The sequence below is a fragment of the Vigna unguiculata genome, chromosome 5, assembly GCF_004118075.2.
Source record: "Vigna unguiculata cultivar IT97K-499-35 chromosome 5, ASM411807v1, whole genome shotgun sequence".
NCBI lineage: Eukaryota > Viridiplantae > Streptophyta > Magnoliopsida > Fabales > Fabaceae > Vigna > Vigna unguiculata.
The window spans coordinates 40,451,374-40,470,784 of record NC_040283.1 but is presented as its reverse complement, the minus strand read 5'-3'; the positions used below and the strand labels follow the sequence as shown (position 1 = coordinate 40,470,784).

General features: G+C 32.5%; 1 protein-coding gene across 1 annotated transcript; it reads left to right on the top strand.

Moving 5' to 3' along the window:
* Positions 1-5,545: 5,545 nt before the first annotated feature.
* Positions 5,546-17,809, top strand: LOC114186001 (putative E3 ubiquitin-protein ligase RING1a). Its single transcript, XM_028073993.1, has 10 exons — positions 5,546-5,907; positions 6,065-6,107; positions 8,838-8,896; positions 15,332-15,413; positions 15,558-15,678; positions 15,778-15,819; positions 16,100-16,606; positions 16,715-16,822; positions 17,141-17,365; positions 17,447-17,809. Exons 1-10 carry the CDS (start codon positions 5,634-5,636, stop codon positions 17,477-17,479), a joined length of 1,494 nt encoding a protein of 497 aa, XP_027929794.1. The 5' UTR covers positions 5,546-5,633; the 3' UTR covers positions 17,480-17,809.
* Positions 17,810-19,411: the final 1,602 nt, after the last annotated feature.

Here is a 19,411-nt window from a genome sequence, read left to right as displayed (position 1 = left end):
ACGTGGCAGTGACAATGACACGTGTCAGTATTACGCCACGTGTCATTTTCTTAGTCTCAATTTGGTCCCTTTATTTTAATTTGTCTCAATTTAGTCCTAATTTTTGTAAAAATGGAGCAATTTTGTCCCTCTCCAAATTGAAATCAAATTTAATTTCTGTATAAATGTACACAAATATTTCCATCAAAATTGATATTTCAAGTAAATATTTTTAACCAAATTAAGTTCATTTAATTAATATTTTACATTGAACTTTATTTAAAATGGTTTAAAAGTTGTTAATAGAAAAAAAAATCATAAATTACCTAGTTCATGTTACAATAAAACACATATAAATTTAAAATTTGAAAACAATTTTAAGTAAAGTTGAATGTGAAACATAATTTTAACTAAACTTAGCTATGTTAAAAATATATAATAAAAATATCAATTTGAATAAAAATATCAAATTTAATAAAAATATTGGTATAACATTTATATAAAATTAAATTTTGTTTCACTATCACTGCCACGTGACACAATGACAGCTTGACACGTGGCAATTTTTTGATTTTTTTAAAAAAATTCAAAAAAAAAATAAAAATAAAAAAAAATCAAAAATAATTAATAAAAAAATTCAAAAAATTGAGGAACTGACACGTGGCACTCCCTCTAACGGCGTCAACCTTGACTTAACGGGAAGGGCAAACGTGAGACGTTTCAACAAAAAAGGGGACCATTTTGAGACTTTTAAAAATTTAGGTACCATTTTGAGATTTTAACTCCAAAATGGGGACCAAAGGCATAGAACGACCTGAATAATCAACCCGTTTCCCAAGTAGGGTCTCGCGAAATCTTCCCTCTTTACCCTCGATTATATCAGAAAAAGATTTGTAAACCTTATCTCTTCATTCCGTAAAGGAGCCGAATGAAACAAAAGTTTCACGTTCAGTTTTGAATTAGAGACGTTAAATCAAAATGATGAATCAACGTCTTTTGAAAAAGTTTCTATTTGTAATAAAAAAGAAAAAGTGTAAAATTCAATAATGGAAAAATAAAAAAAAGTAAGTGGACCTAACCCGTTGAATTATATTTATATCTACTATTCTGATATTCAAATTTGATAAAGATTCAATTCGAACAATTTTTTTTCTTTTTTCAAATTCATGAAAATTTCATGTACTGATTCTTCAATACCTATATCGGATTTTTTGAGGAACATGTCACGAGAGAATTGGATTTTGTTAGACAATGTGTGGTTGGGAAACAAGGATCGGTTTTTTAGCAAGGTACGGAATGTATCATCAAATCTTCAATATGATTCCACGAGATCTAGTTTCATTCAAGTAACGGATTCTAGCCAATTGAAAGGATCTTGTGATCAATCCAAGGATTCTTTCGATTCCATTAGGAATGAGAATATCTATACTGTGTATACTATTTATAACTTATAATTGTGTTTTGAATGTGCACACAAAATATTAATATATAATCATTTTATTTATTAATATTATACTTTTAACAATATTAGTATTACTTACACTAATTTTTCAAAATAATATAGTCTAATGGATGTTAAGGTAGAAATTAGGATTGATTTTAATCCTTGAAGTTGATGTAAGATTCAAATTAGTTCCTGTTAAATTTTTTTGATACATTTTAGTCTAAAAAATTTAAAAACAAATCAATATAGTCTTTTTTAACTCAATTACATTAAATTTTTTCTGTAAAACGTGCATGTTTTTTAATTGACATTGAAGTAAAAATACTTCAAACGGTATAAACAAACCAAATAAATCAAATGCATGAAACGCGTTTGATACGTCAAACAAAATTAACGTAATTGAATTAAAATAATTATATTTATTTATTTTTTTAAAATTGAAGATAAAAATTATCAAAGTTTTTGACAGAGATCGATTCTAATTTCACATAAAAGTTAAGAACTAAAAAAACATATTTAATCCTAAAGATTATTAATATAATATAATAAATTCACTTTATAGTAATATAATAAGTTTTATGCAACAACTAAAACCCTAAGAAGCTCTTTTCCACACCATGTGCACAGTTTACAAAAGTTTAAAACGCATTCTAATCATATAAAACCAGATGCTGTGTGTAATCCTCCACTGACTGTTAAACTGAATTTCATTCAATAAAAATCACAGTTCCATAATATGTCAGTAAAATGACAGGGCGTACAAAAAGTGTTGTAGTACATATATATACATCCAAAATAAACATAATGATGTGCGGAAAAAAATCCTGCTAATCAAATAAAAGGTTCAAGTCTAATCTTAAATAATTATTTATCAGTTACTTTATAGTATTTATTTTAAATATGTTTATATATAAATTTTTTAAATAAAGTAAATCTTTCAAAATATAAAATTACTAAGCAAATAAATCTCTTTCACTCGACGAGTTTTCATAATTTTAAAAACTCAATACATACATCAAATTAATTAATTGCTCCCTTCTGAACAATTTTATCTCATGCTAAAAGTGTTATAATTAGTTAAAAATGACTTTAAATATTATACTAATTGATTTAAAAGATGTATCATATCTAAGTAATACTCACACAATTACACGATTCAAATAAATTAATACGTATATAACCACACTCTGTTCATAGAACAACTATATGTACTTAGTAAATAACAAATCATAATTTTTTTCACAATAAGTTCACTCAACCAAAATTATTAGTAGAAAAAATACACTAATTTTTTTAAACATTTCTTATGATTTTGTGACGGCTCTAAAAACCTCTACTCACATGAAATATAATATTTATATATAAAAACTCAAATCAATTATTTGAAGATGATGAAAGACAAATAAAGACTCAACTTGAATACAAAAACGCATGCAAACAGCCTCCTCTTCCCAATGTAAGGGGTTTTCTAAAATAAATGATAAAAGATGAATTTATTTTATTGGAGATTGTGATATAACAGAATGTTGTGGTCCATACTAAGACTCCTATGAAATTTCTAGTTTTCAAAGAAATAACCAAAGTAGTAATAAATTAGAAGGTAAAAAAAAGTTTATTATTAACTAATTTTTCTATTTATTATTTGACATTTTAACAATACACTAATCATGTATCATTTATAAAAAACTAGTTTTACCCCTACCTATTTTTCATGTTGTTACAACAATGTTTTATAACTTTTTACAGAAGAAAAGTGACAGTATGATGATGTGAGCATAAATTAAAGAAAAATATTTAATTTTACAACGCTTAGAAATGACAATGATATAACTGCATTGCTAAGTTTATACAATGTTTTTTGAGATACTTTTAGAGAGTTTTGTATATATTTTGTTCCTATACATAATAAATATTATTCGAGGATAAAAAAGAGGATGACTCTTCGATATATCGTATTGTTTTCATCTATTATAAAGAGCTAAGTTTCTTCAAGTGTTGAAGTAAAGATGTAACCCTTTAAAATTCTCTTATATTAGACTATTATATTTATTAAAATATGCTTTTATTCCATGTTTGTGAATTAGTTTATGCTTGTTGTTGGATGAATTGATCACTCATTTTATTTCACTAGTTTGAGATTGAGTGAGAACTGGTTCTAAGTTGTGTTCAACCTGATCCTCCTTCTGCTTTTAAAGGCTAGGAATAGATCTAAGGCTTTAGCTGATTATAGAGTCTTGAAGCAATCACTGAAGAATCATACTAAAGTCTGATGGTCCTAGACTCTAGGTGTCAGGAATGAACTCAGAGTTATATTTAAAGAAAACTCCCAAGACATGAATGATTGAATATTTCTGAATGATGATTGAGTTAGTACAAGAGAGGGACAAAGTGGTGAAACCTAACTTTAACACGTCTTTCTAAATTTGAACTGATAACCTTCATTCAAATATATTTTTAATCAAATTTTATTGATTTAGATTAAAGTTATTTTTTACAATAAATTTATTTTCATACTTTCTATGTAAACCAAACACTTTAAATTAAACTAGTTTAGACCTTGTGTTTTCTACTAAATCCCTGTGGACACGACACTTGTTGTACTACAAACTATCTAATATACTTGTTGGAAAAATTGATTGCATTGGAGCATCAACATCTGATAGTGTAAACAACTTAAATACTATAATGAAACAAATTTAAAATATTAAATAAACTTAACAAAATTTAATTAAAATGACTAAATTCATTCATTTCTAAAATTGGGGGATAAAATGGACTAAAGTTTTAAAGAAATACTAATTCCAATTTTCACTGAAAATGAAAGAATTATAAAAACATATTTAACCCATAAAATTATACTATTAAAATTAATATATACATTAAATTTTAACTTATTAAAACAAAATAAAAATCACTCCTGTATGCACTAATATGAAATAATGGTAATTTAAACTCTTTGTATATTATCAATAATCAATGTTAACATGTCTTGTTAATATGACACACAAAATTTATCTTAACAATTTATTTTCCTTTATATCATAATTGCACTAACATAAACAACCTTAACATTTCAGATTTTTTTGTTGGTTGCACAAGACATGTTTTTTAGTGTAAGGTTTATAATTAATATATATATATATATATATATATATATATATATATTATTTTTTTCTTTTTTATTAACTCTATTTCAAGTATAATTGTGAAAATATTTTTCAAGTTGAAGTTGATAATTAGGTCATTTTCCCCCTAAGTGGCGACTTTTTTTTGATTTAAGTTAAAGTCACAACACTATAGCAAAACTTAATATCAATGTTAAATGAAAAACACAGACCTTCTTAGTTTACCGTCACCAACCTCTAACCACTATAGAGTGTCTTTTTTAGAGTAAACTAAATATATTTGACCTCTCTCAATAAAATATTAATATTTTAGCGCATACAATTAATAATTAAATCTGAATGAAAAACATGTTTGAGAGAATTAGTATTATTATTATTATTTTTAAATGAATCATTATTGAGATAGCTTTGTATCATTATAACATTAAATTAAGATAACTCACATTCTCCAAACCTAATCTTTTACTTTCAAAATAAAAAGTGCATTATTCTTTCCAAACAAAGAAATGAAGGTTCCATGGCCTAATGAATCCGGATCCAAACCAAAACAGTTCTGTGTTCAACGAAAAGCAAAAATATATTATCAGTTTTTTTTTTTTTTTACTTTTAAAATAATGATTAAAAAAAGTCAACCAATGTAAATTTAAAATTAATAACAGTGTATAAGTCCATTACATAGTTAATTTATACATTATTTACTTGAATAAACGATAAATGTTATTCTTTCTCCTAAATAGTCTGCCAAATAAAAATATAATTTTTTTCAATGTTAAATATTCTTTAAAATATTGAAAAGCCTTTTGAATTAGATAATTTCATTAAACATTACTTATCTAATTAAATAATTTTATTATTTTCTTATAAATAAATAGAAAAATTAGAGAGAGGGAGAGAGAGAGAGAGTAATATACACTGGAGAAAAATGATGGTGCATTTAATATTAATAATAAATAAATGCTATTGAATAATAATAATAATAATAATAACGCAAGAGAACCAAAATCTCAATCTCATTCTTCTTGTTCTTCTTCGGCAGCACACATAGAGAGCATAGCATTCGCGAATCCCTCTGTCTTCGACCAGCAATGCCTGCCCAGAAGCGCTCTCTACCCGACTCCCTCGACGAAGGGGACACCTCGCACCACAACCTCTTCCATTCTCGACATGCGAAGCAACAACAGCAACAACATCAGGACCAGTCGCAGGAGCACGACGAGGATCACCACCATGAAGAGGAGGAACAAGAGGAAGAAGAAGAAGATGGGGAAGGAGAAGAAGAAGAAGACGATGACGAGGAGGAAGAAGACGAAGAAGTAGAAGAAGCGGCGCATGATAACGATGGCAAGGAAACGCCACAGGGTTACGTGTCGTTCTCGTCTTTTTTCTTTTCGCTCTGTTTCTTCGTGACTACGTGCTATTTTTTGGTTCCCCAATTGGTTTTTCTCAACTGGGTCGCGCTTTGTTTTGCCTCTGCAGTTCTTCACGTGCTCAAGTTTTTTTCTTTTCTCTTTCGCAGATTCCGACGAAACCCCATCTTCTGGCTCTGAAGAAAAACCTGAGTACTCACTCGTTCTATCTCATATGCTCTCTCTCACGCGCATTGCTTCGAGGCCTCTGTTCTGTGTTTCGTTGCCTATTTTTTTTAGATTCACGTTTTTATTCCATGCTTCTGTTTCGGGATCGTGGCAGCATGTCAATTTTTCCTTTTCTGTGTTTCTTCCTTTGAATTTGAACTTTTGTGTTATGGGATGTGATGGGTTTGCTTTGACGGTTTAGAGGGGAGATACTTGTTCCTGCTGTTTGAGTTGGGGTGTCTGAATTTTCTGAATCCTCCCATTTGATTTGTTGTTGTTCGTTTGCATGTTTGGATTTTTGTCTTGTTTATGCTTGAAACTTGTTAGTTGCTTGCCTGCTCAAATGAAGTAATTGTTTTAGCGTAGTTTTTTGTTATCGGATATATGAATCCTTTGTGTCATTTTCATAGCGTCGGGTTAAGCATCAATCAGCATCTACAATCATTTGTCATTATTGCTACAGTTGCAGCTTTGGAACTTTATTGTTTTTTCCTAGGAAGCGTAGAGAAGTGTTCAAGTCATATCCATCAGAATGTTCTAAGTAGCCATATATAAACTTCTATTGCGTTGATTTGTCTGTCAAGAGTTCAAAATCAAAAACTGTTTGAGGCGTTGTCATGGTACCAGTGGTCAACTTTTGAATATCATGTCTGGTTTTATTTGCGGTTGTAGTTTTATTATGATCCTTGACATTGTATAGAAATTGCATACGAATTGAATCATGGAGGGTCCAAAAACCAAGATGTTTTGATCATAGACTATCTTTTACAATCTTGATAAAGACCTGCGTTTGGCCAGTAATTGTTGCTTCCCTGTAGCTGTATTTCATAGTTAGCCGTGTTGCTTACAGTTATTGACCTGTCCTCTCTGCATCTCTTCAATGTTTATCCAAGTTGCCAAAGATGAAAGGCACCACGCAATGGGGCCTTGAGGCAAGATTGGCTATAGTTCCTATGTTTCACCAAAGATAGGTGCCCGATATTAGAAAAAGAAAGAATACCGTATTTGACTATCTAGGATTATTTTTTGTTCATATGTTTCACCGTATTTGAATTAACACCTTTGTTGCTCATGACTGATAGCACGAGAGTCTGACAAGTGACGGACAAAGGGTTATATTTTAACTTCTGGCAGTATTACCCCACTCTTTAAGCATAATATTTTGGAATTTAGATTGTTGATATACTCTGATTGTTCTCCTTTGTTAGTTATTAATAAATTAATAAAGTGCTAACGGTGTGTTATGCCAGTATGAAAAGGTGTGTCCAAAGCGTGACACACTCAAAGAGTGGCTGACTCCTCTGTATCTTGATTTAGTTCCTTAGATAGACACATCTTTGTCATGTGCCTTTTATAGCAGCATGACACTGTTTTTCTTCCAGAAAACTATTCGAATTATTAGTTTGATCCTTTATCATATGGTTGAATGATGGCATATTCTTGATTTTGTGGAGCATTTTAGGGTGAGTTCTTTGTTTGGATTAAATTGTTCTCGTCATTGTCAATAATGTTTTTTTTTTTCCAGTTTCCATGATGTTTTGTATGGATGGCTTGAGTACACCAGATAAAAAGAAAGTTTTGGTTATTTTATACAGGGATTGATTTAATACTTGTTTCTATTGCAGTTAATACTCTCTAAAGTATCTGTGCATAAAGTAAGTCTCAATATGTTAAGTGAATTTACTTGGAACACACTGATTTTGTAAGAAAAAAATTACATTCTCATTCATGTCTTAGATTTTCCATATAATTGGAAATAGCTGTTTTGTTATAAAAGTGTTAATATTACACCAGTGTTTTTTAAATAGCCACTATAGTGCTATTGCATGGTTGAATGTTTGAATCTGCAATTGCAACTCTGGTTGCTGCTGCTGCTGTCGTTGTTGTGGTTGTGACATGTGTCCTGCATCCTCTTGTCATCTTTGATAAGTCTTCAGCTAATTAAACTTTTGAGTCAATATAATGCCAATTTTTATGTATCTTTGTTTTTACTTGTATACTTAATTTTTAGTGCATATATATTTGATATATACCATATATTTCAACTGTTATTTGACTTCTTCCATATGCACGCAATGTTATCTCTGTATGATATATTGGATTATCAACTTCCTGTCATTTTTGGAAGTCTGCAATTGATGACATTGGTTCAAACTAACAGTGTAACAAATTAAGCTCTATATTAAATTCTTAGTTGCAATGGCATTAGTGTGCTGTTCCAATTCAAGTGTGGAAAATACTATGGTACTGTATTTTTTTCCTTGTAAGAATCATTTCATTTATAAGTTCATTGGAATATAAAAGTTACTTTGAATTAGGCTAAATCCACTTCCTAAGATGGTACCCAAGCTTAGTGTAGCAAGTTTTGTTAGATTTATCGTGTTATCCATTATTGAGTTGCTATTGGAGCACTCACAAATATCTTGTATCATGCTTGAGATGTCCAATCATTGGCTTGAGAGGGTATGTTGGAGATCTTATATCGAGAGATATGGTCAAATTATAGTATATGCATGGTTGTAAATTTCATTTTACAAATTGATTTTCAGATGTTAAATTAAGCTTAAATCCACTTTCTAAGGATTGTCTGATTCACTAGGGATTTGAGATTTTTATAACTACCCTACTTGTAGGTGTATGTTACGTTAAATTGTTCTTTCTATCATGTTTATGTTAATATATGCTTATTGTCTTATACTCTTATTTTGTTTGCAGATTCGTGTATGTAGAACTTTTGGAAATACGTAAAGATGTCCAATGTCCAATTTGCCTTGGTATGCTTTTTGTTTTCCCTTTCAAGAATGCATAATTAGGCTATTAATTTGTTGTGACTTCGCATTTGCTTAGAGATGTTTGGTAGGATATACTTACCATTATCAGTTTTTTGCAGTAAGGATATGTTGTGAGTAGGTAGTTAATGTTTATAAAAAGATCCTAATGTGTGGTGGAGAGTCTTTTATACTAATGCTACTTATATGTTTTGTTAGGAGGAGAGAGAGGATGGGGTAGGAGTATTACATAGGTTATTTTTCATAAAAGACACTTGGATACTTCTCATTGTTCTTAATGGATTATTGGGTGATTATGAAACTACTATTGGTCCTTAATAGTTTGGTATTGTTAAAATCTTGTGTATATGTTAACATCCTGTAGATATAATAACTGTAAATAAATATCAGGATCAATTAGATTAATTATATATTTATGTTTTTAACCTAAAATAGGGTAAAATGAATATCCTCTAATTTATGTTTTCTCCCCTATATATTGAATAGTTTCACTATGGTCTAAACATACGAAATTCATCATATGCCTTCTCAGTTTCTCTCTTCTCAACATGGTTCAAAATCCTAGTTATAAGGGAACCCTAATTCATGCTTTCCTTATGATCAATTGCTTACAAGAGTAATTTTTTTAGAATCGTCAAGAGCCACTAACTGTTTGTATTTGGCCATCATCCAAAATAGGCAATTGAGGATGAATCAGTGCATCATAAATAAATTGAAGTGCACTCATCTTGGTCTGAGACCAAATCATTCTATGTTTCATCAACTGAAACTGAGCTGTCAACAATTCCCATTTGAAATCAAGATCTGCACCTATAACCTGGTTGACCAGTCTTGCTATTTCAAAATTCATAGGCATTTCAAATTATATTGTTCCTAATCGGGCCTATGTAGTTAATTCATGAATCCTTTTGGTTGTAACTATTAACATCAATATTCTAAAACAAAAGTGGAAATCATGTATCAAGTGTTACCAGGATCTTTGGCCATTTCTGCTCCTCGAAACTACGAGCCCCATCCTATAATATAAGATTTGCAGCATTAGTCGTTATAATGTATGTAGTGGCAACATTTGCTGATGGAATTCGGATAATGTAAATGCCTTTTTAGCTAAGGGAAAGTCATTGGGATGTGGTCAATAACAATTGCAATCTATCATGTTGGTTGTGGTCATGTATCTAGAGGATACATCCACGGACACCTGATCATTGTATTCTGCGTTCAAGTTTATAACAAGTGATTGTCCTTGGACTTTTGTTAGAGATATCAAAATGGGTTTCAACCCATGAGCCAACCGGGCTCACCACGGGTTTGAGCCGTGTTGGGTTGAGAAAAATTCAATTTTTTCAAAAGTGGGTTGAACTCAACCCAGACACTTAACCCATGGGTTAAATGGGTTCGAGCCGAGTTGATGGTGGGTTGACCCACTTAACCCACCAACATTTTTTTGCAATTTTTTTTAATATTTGTTTACTATTCCTAATTATATAGGTTCACAATTTCATATTTTTAAATGCTAGAATGTTGCTCAATAATATTCGAATAGTTTGAATGTTTCATTAATTTGATTGTCAAGTTATATATGTTGATACTTTAATCTTTAAATATAATTTTTATCGTAAATTACTCAAGCAACGGTCTTATAAACAAATTTTTTTAAATTAGCATGACAAAAATGTGTAGTTTTTTTTATTTGTATTTTGTTGAATAACATGACAAAAAATATGTAATATTAGTCATGTTTTCTTGGACAATATGGACACTTTCTTGGAAACAATTCATCATATATTGGTGATGAGCATGATGAAAACATTGGTTCTTGATTTTACTTTGATTAACATCTCATGGGTTCCTTAAAAAATTATTTAAATATTTCAATACTTAAAAATAAATATATAAATAATTTTTTATGTGGGTTGGTGAGCCAACTCACTTAACCCACCAACCCGTGGTGGGTTGAGCTGGGTTGCAAAATTTCTGGCTCACCATAAAGTGAGCCGAGTTGGGTTCACTCATTTTCAACCTGGCTCGTGGTGAGCCAACCCGTGTGAGCCGAGTTGGCTCACTTTGACATGTCTAACTTTTGTTTAGTTGGTCCACCGTTTTTGCAAAATTGTTGATCTAAACGTGGCTGATCAAATTGCAATGGTTGTGTTTGACCATCATTCAAAATAGGTGAGTGAGGATGATTAGTGTATCATAAACCGAAAGGCACTCATCTTGGTTGAGGTGGGTATTGAGACCAAATAACCATATACAACTTCCTTTCTGTCTCTTTTTGTCAATCAAAGCATAAGAACCAACAATTCCCTCTTCAAATCACGATCTACACCTATAACTTGATTCATCATTCTTCTAAATTCTTAGGCATTTCAGGTTCCAATACCCGCCTGGAAGCAAATATGGGAACAAAGACTCCTCCTGTAGACCAAGATGAGTGCCTTTCAGTTTATTTATGATTCACTAATTCATCCTCACTCATCTGTTTTGGATGATGGTCATATACGTAAAGAGCTAGTGGCTCTTAACTATCTTTTCCAAGCCATAATTATTTGCACACCTATAATTCTTTTCAGGCTTTTTGATATCGTTCTTCTAGACGTTTAAGGTTCCCCATCCAACTTGTAGTCGCTTACGAGATCAAGAAAGCTACAAATCAATCAACACTCACCAATCTCAAATCTACGGCCGCCTCATGGAACAAGCTAATTGTACAAAGGCTCTTAGATCTCCATAGAGAAGCAACAAATGACAATGATCTACACCTTCTTTGTGCACTCTCAACAACTAGGTTGAGGGATATTTGGAAACCTCATATTTTTCTTGACATACTATAGGAGGCGTCAAGTAGGGAGATAGTTGTAGTAATGGTTGTGTCATTTTTTCTCTTGTTGAATGTACTAAAGACAATTTTTTTTCGTAGTAATTAGTAGGATTGGTAGTTTCGTGCAACTGAAATGCTGAGATTGCAGGAGGATTTTTTAGTGACAAATCTAGTTTTGTAACAAATATGCTTTTAACCTAATTGCTTACCATGGGCAAATAGTTGTTGGAGATCTCATATTGACTTGAGATATGACAAAATTATATTATATAATTGGGGCACAAGCAAAGACAATGAACAGTGCACAGTACCACTTCCTCTTGATCTCCTTCACATTTTGGCACCCTCATAAATATAGTAATTTTTTTTTTTAGTTCAAGTTCTTTGCTTTGAAAATTTTTCTCAAAGTTAGGCACACATGGGGCTATTATTGGCTTGTTGGGATATATTAGGTGGAAGAGGGGCCTAGTTTCCACCTTGAATTAGCTTTTGTTTCTTATCTTAATTTCACAAAATCTACTTTTCAGGTAAGGACTGTTGAACTTTTATATGTGTTAGAAGTGAGATTTAAGCCTAACTCAACCCACAAAACCGGCTTGTAAGTTGAGGTTTGCATCCCATTTATATACTATGAAATGGTCTTATCTCTAGTCGATGTGAGACTTCCAACACACTCCCTCACGCCAAGGTATATACATCTCGTGCGTGGGACTAGAAGTGGGTGGCTCATTAGTGGTCCGATAGCGGGTAGTCCAAGAAATATTGTTAGGATAGGCTCTAATCTCGCTTTGATACCATGTTAGAAGTGAGCTTTAAGTCTAGTTCAACCCCACAAAATCGACTTGTAAGGTGAGGTTTGTATCCCACTTATATACTATGAAATGTCCTTATCTTTAATCGATGTGGGTCTTCCAACAATATGGATTTATAACCTGTATATCTAATTAGTCCGGGGCTACAACTAAAGTGGACTTGGGACGACTGCAGGTAAAGTGGTTTTCCTATGCTCCCTTCACATCTAGAGCTATCATCCTAGAGTGTAGCAAATACATGTGACCCAATGATAGGTTTATATTTGACTTTGATATGATCTTAAAGACATGTTTTATGTCCTACATCAATCTCACAGTCAACTTGTAAGGTGAAGATTATCCAAGGTTTATATTCTTTATTTAAGTTGTATATCTGATCAATGTAAGATTAAACCACCACCTTTAAGGTTACAATTAAGATAACTCGTAAAGAGGCTGCAATTAAGGCAAGTCAAGGGTGTCCATAATCAAGGTAGCTTTTGAACGAGTTGGGTACTTATATTTGTTGTGAGATTGCACAAAATATCTATTAATTTGTTTTTCAACTTTAATTGCCAAATTAAAGACATTGGTCATGATCCATAATCCTTTAAGTTTCAACAAATCTTTAATGACCATCTTAGAACCTCTAATTATTTGGTTTTGTCTCGTATGTATTAACCTGAGCATTCAATAAAAGTGTTCCATGTACCCACTCATCGTGTTCTTTGCTTGCTTGTTGACAATCCCAATATTTTGGTACAATATTTTTTCATAGTTTGGAGGTAGGAATTGTTGAAGTAACTGCTAACTACTTCATAATTTCCTAAGTTTTAACATGTTGCGATTTTTGACATTGTCAACAATATGGTAATTGCTACCACCGTGTTGATACCCCTTCTTTCAATTTATGTTCCACTAACTTAATTGATTGAGATATTATGGAATTTCTATGTAATAAAAAATGTTCTCAACATTATGAATGCAATCAAGAAAATTTAGTGTAAAGATTGCACATGGAAGCATAACAAGTTGGTAGTCAATCGGTAGTTATTTGCTTAAGAGCAACAATCCAATTTTGGTGGTATTCTCTGACGAAAGTCTCTATGTTGTAGTTGTTTATGATTACCACCTTGGTTAAATAAAAAAAAGGCATCACCGTTGTAGTGGGGATTAGGTATTATAGTTTCCTTAAATACTACATTGAGTAGTATGAGATGCTCGGTCGAGTACTCAAGTGGCTTAGTTCTTTCCTTTGAATTAAGGGGGTTTCTACAAGTGCTTATCAACTAGTATTGATGCTGGTTGCTAGATTCTCAAAGTCTTACAAAGTGGTTTAGGCCCAACTCAACCTTGTAAATTTAGCATGTAAGGTGAAGTTTGTATCTATTTTTGTAGTTTTTTTGTGATGAGGAAAAGAGTAGGATGGAAGAACATCAAGGAGTCCTTACAAGAAACATGGCTGAGGAGAAAGAGGAGGAAGGGTTAGAAAGAGCCTATGAAGGAAGAAAGATAAGAGCAAGACTAAGAGAACTAGAGAAGGAGATTGGAAAATTTAGTACATAATATGTAAATTTCTTTTGTGAAAATGAAACTCTTCTTGGTTTATGAATCCCTCCTTCGGTTTAAAATACTTTGGAATTAAAAGTTTCCCTTAAAAGGATCTTTTTAGAATATTCTCAAAATGGTCCTTGAATACTGTGATTAAAATTCTTCTAAAGAAATAATCCTTGTAGAAAGTTCTAGAAGCTTCTAACATATTCTAGAACAAAGTAGTTAAGTGTTATAAACTAACTTCAAATAGTTAGAGCTAGATTATGCAGCTAAGCATCTCATGATTACATCCAAGGAATTCCAGCTCCTAACCTTAGTTCTTAGGAATTCTCAGCCAAGAAAAGCTCTCTTTTTGTACGTTTCAAAAGCACACTAGTCTAGGTTCTTAAGCATGCTTGTATTCCTTATAAATAGAAGGCTCCTCAATTGTATTTATTGAATACAGTGAAAATAGGGTTGAGATTAATTTTCCTTGTGTAGAAAATACACATAAGGGTACTATATTTATAATAAAGGAAATATGGACTCAGTCCAAAATAAAAATAAAGAATAATAACAAAGTAACGGAAGATTAAAGATAAATATAAGATATCTATCTAAGATATCCAATAATCTAATTTATCTAACTCCCCCTCAAGTTGGTGCATAGAAATCGTATGTACCAAGTTTGTTACAAATGTAATTAATTCTTGTTTCCTATAAAGACTTAGTGAAAATATCTACTAACTGATCACTAGAGTTAACAAACTAAGTCTTATTGTCTCCAGATACAATCTTCTTTCGAAAACTAGTATCCTAATCTGAAAATATAATAAAAACAGGAAACTAGGAAACTAACCTGATTTTACAATTCCTAGACCTGTGTTACCGTGTTAAATTTAGGTATATAAGTTTCACAACTCTACTTTGTAACTGATTCTTTGAGCTCTTAGTTGTACACTGATTTGGTAATTCCTATAAGCATGCATTGCTCTGTAAAATGTTTTGCTCGAAAGGAAAAACTGTGAAGATAAAATAAATCTCAAATTGACTGAAAATATCATATATATTGTATGTACTGTACTTTCACTGGATGTGGTTTTTTCATGAACTAGATGTGTTTTCTTCAAGTTAACAAAGTTATGATTGGCTATTGATTTGGGCACTTGTAGTTCTGGATTTCATTATGAAAAGTGTTTTTGAAACTTGCAGCTCACTTCATGCTTGAATGATAGCATATCTTGTTTCCTGAAGAACTAACTACTGCTTGAACAGGCATTATCAAGAAGACAAGAACTGTCATGGAATGCTTGCACCGCTTTTGCAGGGAATGCATTGACAAATCAATGCGACTGGGGTAGGCTCCATGAATCCATTCCACGCATTTTATTTATTTATTTAATATGCTGCCGTTAATTTCTGTCTAAGTCCTTTATGGTGCTCATCAGAAAAACACCTTATACTCTCTGTAGCCACATTCATCATTTACGTATTGTCCTAGGAATAATGAATGTCCAGCCTGCCGCACACATTGTGCCAGTCGCCGTTCGCTGAGAGATGATCCAAATTATGATGCCCTTATTGCTGCTTTATATCCAGATATTGAGAAGTACGAAGAAGAGGTATAAGTTGACCAGTTTATTACTTCATTTTCTACTTTGTTTACATAAAGGTAAAGCTTTCACATTCAACTAATGATACTGTTCACTATCCCATTACAGGAGCTTGAATTTCGTGAAGAGGAGAAGAACCGCAATAAGCAGGTGAATATTTATTGATTAAACAAATTTAAATTAAGCATAATTTCAACATTCAGATGTGTAGTGATAAATCGCAACACTTTTACTGATTGATGTTGAGTGATTGACAATCTGTATGACTGCCACGAGCCCATGACATATTAACTCCTAAATATGTATCTTATCAATGAACATTTATTAATTGCTAAGGTTTATTCTTGTGCCTTACTAATTTTAAATCTTATCATTGGTCTGTCAACATTATCTCAATTGTCAAATCTCAGCATTCTAGCTTTTCTGGCAGATTCAAGCTTCAATAGCAAAAGTAGTTCAACGGCAATCAGAAGCACTTGTTAAGAGACGTAAAGATACACCAGGAGTATTTCTAACAAGATCACAGCGTAATCAACGAAACATTCATTCTAGGAGACAAACCCAAACAATTGAAGGATCGGAAGACAACGAGGAGGACAATGACAATAATGAAAAGGATTCATCTTCAGCCGATGAACGAAGTACAGAACACAGGCAGAAAAGGCGAAAGAGATGGGCTAGAGTTCGCCCCTCTCAACCCTCATCTTCCATGGCAAGTCCAGATGGAGGCAATGATAGTGACATGGATATAAGTAGAGAAAACCGTGGAATTTCAAGGCAGGTCTCAAAACATAGAAAGCTTACTTGGGGAAGGGGTGGTTTCAGAAGTCACACACGGCATGGCAGTGGTGGTGGTAGCAATAGCAAAAGTTCTCGCAGTAGTCGACTGTCTAAGTTTGTTGATCATCTCCGAAGCTTGGATGAAAACACTAATGAGGTATAGGTTCTTACCCCATCCCCTCGTCTAATAGGTGACAGATGTTACTTTTGAATGCTTCTATTCTTATTTCAGTTGAATATAAAGATGCTATTTTTTTTTTCACAGTTTGATGTCCATCTCATGCTTGTTTCCCTTGATCATCAAAATACGCCAAGTTTGCCACAACCTTACCTTTGCTGTCGACCAACTTTGTCTGTGGAGCACCTTTACGAAGTAAGATCCTCTTGTCTTTGATCAATTATATCTGGCAGTGGCTGCTCTTGTTTTATTTGATCTTAAGTTTGTTTTGGCCTCCACCAAGATGGCCTAGTACTGTTTTACACCATAATTGTGAAACAAGTGCCTGATTTGGTTGTTTTCTCCTTTGTCAGCTGAAGTTGCAAAAGATGCTTCATTAAAATATACACCAACTTTTTCTGTATCGTGTTGATAAAAAGTAAAAATGATTGCATAGTATGCTTCTGTTGATGAGCCAGTGTTGGTTTTCTTCCTTTATGATGATTGTCTAACATTTTTATGTATTATACATAGTATGTTGCTCGTCAGACACCTTTTCCAGTTGAAGGAATCGAGATACTGGCAGTCAAAGGATGCCACAGCACAAATCGTGACAAGTCAGCTGATGAGAATTCACTGATATTTGATGATCTATCAACGCTGGTCATAGAGCCACACAAAGATGAACTGGAAGTTTTACAAGAACACGAGACTCTGGCAGGGCTTAGATCCAAATGTATATCCAAGATGGGGCATTTGGTGAGTATTAAGGTGGTTTTCTCCCCTAATATTACTTTAGGTAACAACCTAATTTCACACATTTTTCTTCTGCTGTTTCAGATTCTTGCATACAGGCGGAAGGAAGTATCATAGTCTTGGTTTGATTGGCGGACATTTGACATTAACAATGTCATAAATTTCTTTAGTATGTACATAAAAAGAAGAGTTCCCTGTTGCATTCTCCGAAAAGAAAAAAAAAAAAAATCTTTAGCATACTAACTATAAGAACCTTCGAAAAGGTTATGCAAGCATTGTGATATCTTTTGTAGTTTAGATTTACCTTCTGAAATACTAGTTAGGTTTCCTGCTTTACTTCATGTCCTGATCTATCAATCAGTGTGTATTCAATATGTCACTGTGAGAACTATCATAGTCTTAAGAAGTAGTATTTATGGTAGCAAATTTCGTCTTCATTGTGGAAAATGAACATTTTATCCAAGGATTGGTTTTGTTAAATAAAACATTGTTATATATCACAAACTGGTTTGGGTACAGAAGTAAAATAAGAATGCCAACTTCAATGAAAATAAATTACGTTCACAAAATGAGACTAATCAAAGTTTGAAGAGGTTTTGTGCATATTGCCCTCAATTGTTTCAGTGCCTTCTGTTCCTCAATGTTTTTTTTTCATCTATATTACTGTCATGGCTTAAACACTATCAAAAGGTGATCACTATCAAAAGTTTTTTTGTTTTTTTTTTTCTTTTTATATTTTCATACGAGGGTTGGGATAACCCTATTGTCACCTTTCAATTTATTTGTTATTGTTGATAAAATAAAATAAAAAATCAGTAAAGATGAAGGATGTAATATTTAATTACAAGTTGTATACAAAAAAAATACTTATAGTTTAGTCGTGAGGTATTGGATTCAAGTAACACCTGCCTTGTATCTTTTTGCAATAACATGTTTTAGTGGAACCTTGATCGTGTGAATTAAAGATGAGTTATCAAACGATTAAGTATAAAAAATAATAACATAATATGTGATATGGGCCAAGGGCAAGAGGAGGAAATTGAAATGGTCTAACCCAAATGAGGAATTATCAGACCAATACAAAGATTTTGCAGTAACTATATTCAATATTATGTTTTTGTATTTTTTTTTGGATTCTGCAAGTTAGTTTTCTACAATAAACTTTATATGCCTTGTTTTGGGATCAAGAAGGGCAATGAAAATAATTCCTCCAACATCTCTGTTTTTCTCTCTTGACCTTCTCTCTTTTCTAGTTGCTATCATCGGGTGCTTTCATTGAGAGAACATAGCAGACTTATCTTCTGCTAACGATGCCGCCACCATGGAAGCTCTTATTTATACTATTAAGGCCTTATCCACCAAACTTGATGCATTGGAAAGCAAAATTGCTGAGCCAAAACTCCAAATCGACAACCCGTTACACTTGCCCACCACCATCAAATTGGACGTACCTAGATTCAATGGCGAGGACCCATTGGGTTGGATATTTAAAGTAAACCAGTTTTTTGATTATCATCGTACCACAGATGAACAGCGATTGCGAATCGCCTCCTTCTACATGGAGGGAGAAGCCCTAAGTTGGTACCAATGAATGCACACCAATGGCCAACTCTCATCTTGGGCAACATTTCTCAGATCTTTGGAATTGCGATTTGCACCTTCAGATTTTGATGATCCTCAAGGAGCGCTTTTCAAACTAAGCCAAATTGATTCAGTTCAAGATTACCAAGCCTAGTTCGAGAATCTCGCTAATCGTGTTCATGGGTTATCAGCACTATTTAATTTGAGCTGTTTTATTTACGGGCTCAAGCCGGAGATTCGACCCGAAGTAATACCATTCCGGCCAAACTCGCTTGCGGAAGCCATCAGCCTTGCAAAGTTACAAGAGGAAAAGCTTTTTGCAGCAAAACCTAAATTCGGGTATGTTGCTACAACGACCACGACTCCTTTCAAAGCTACATCTTCTACAGCTTCAAGAATGGTAGGATCATCAATCACAACCACAAGTACAAAAGGGTTGTTGCCAACACCTACAAATTCTCAGATACG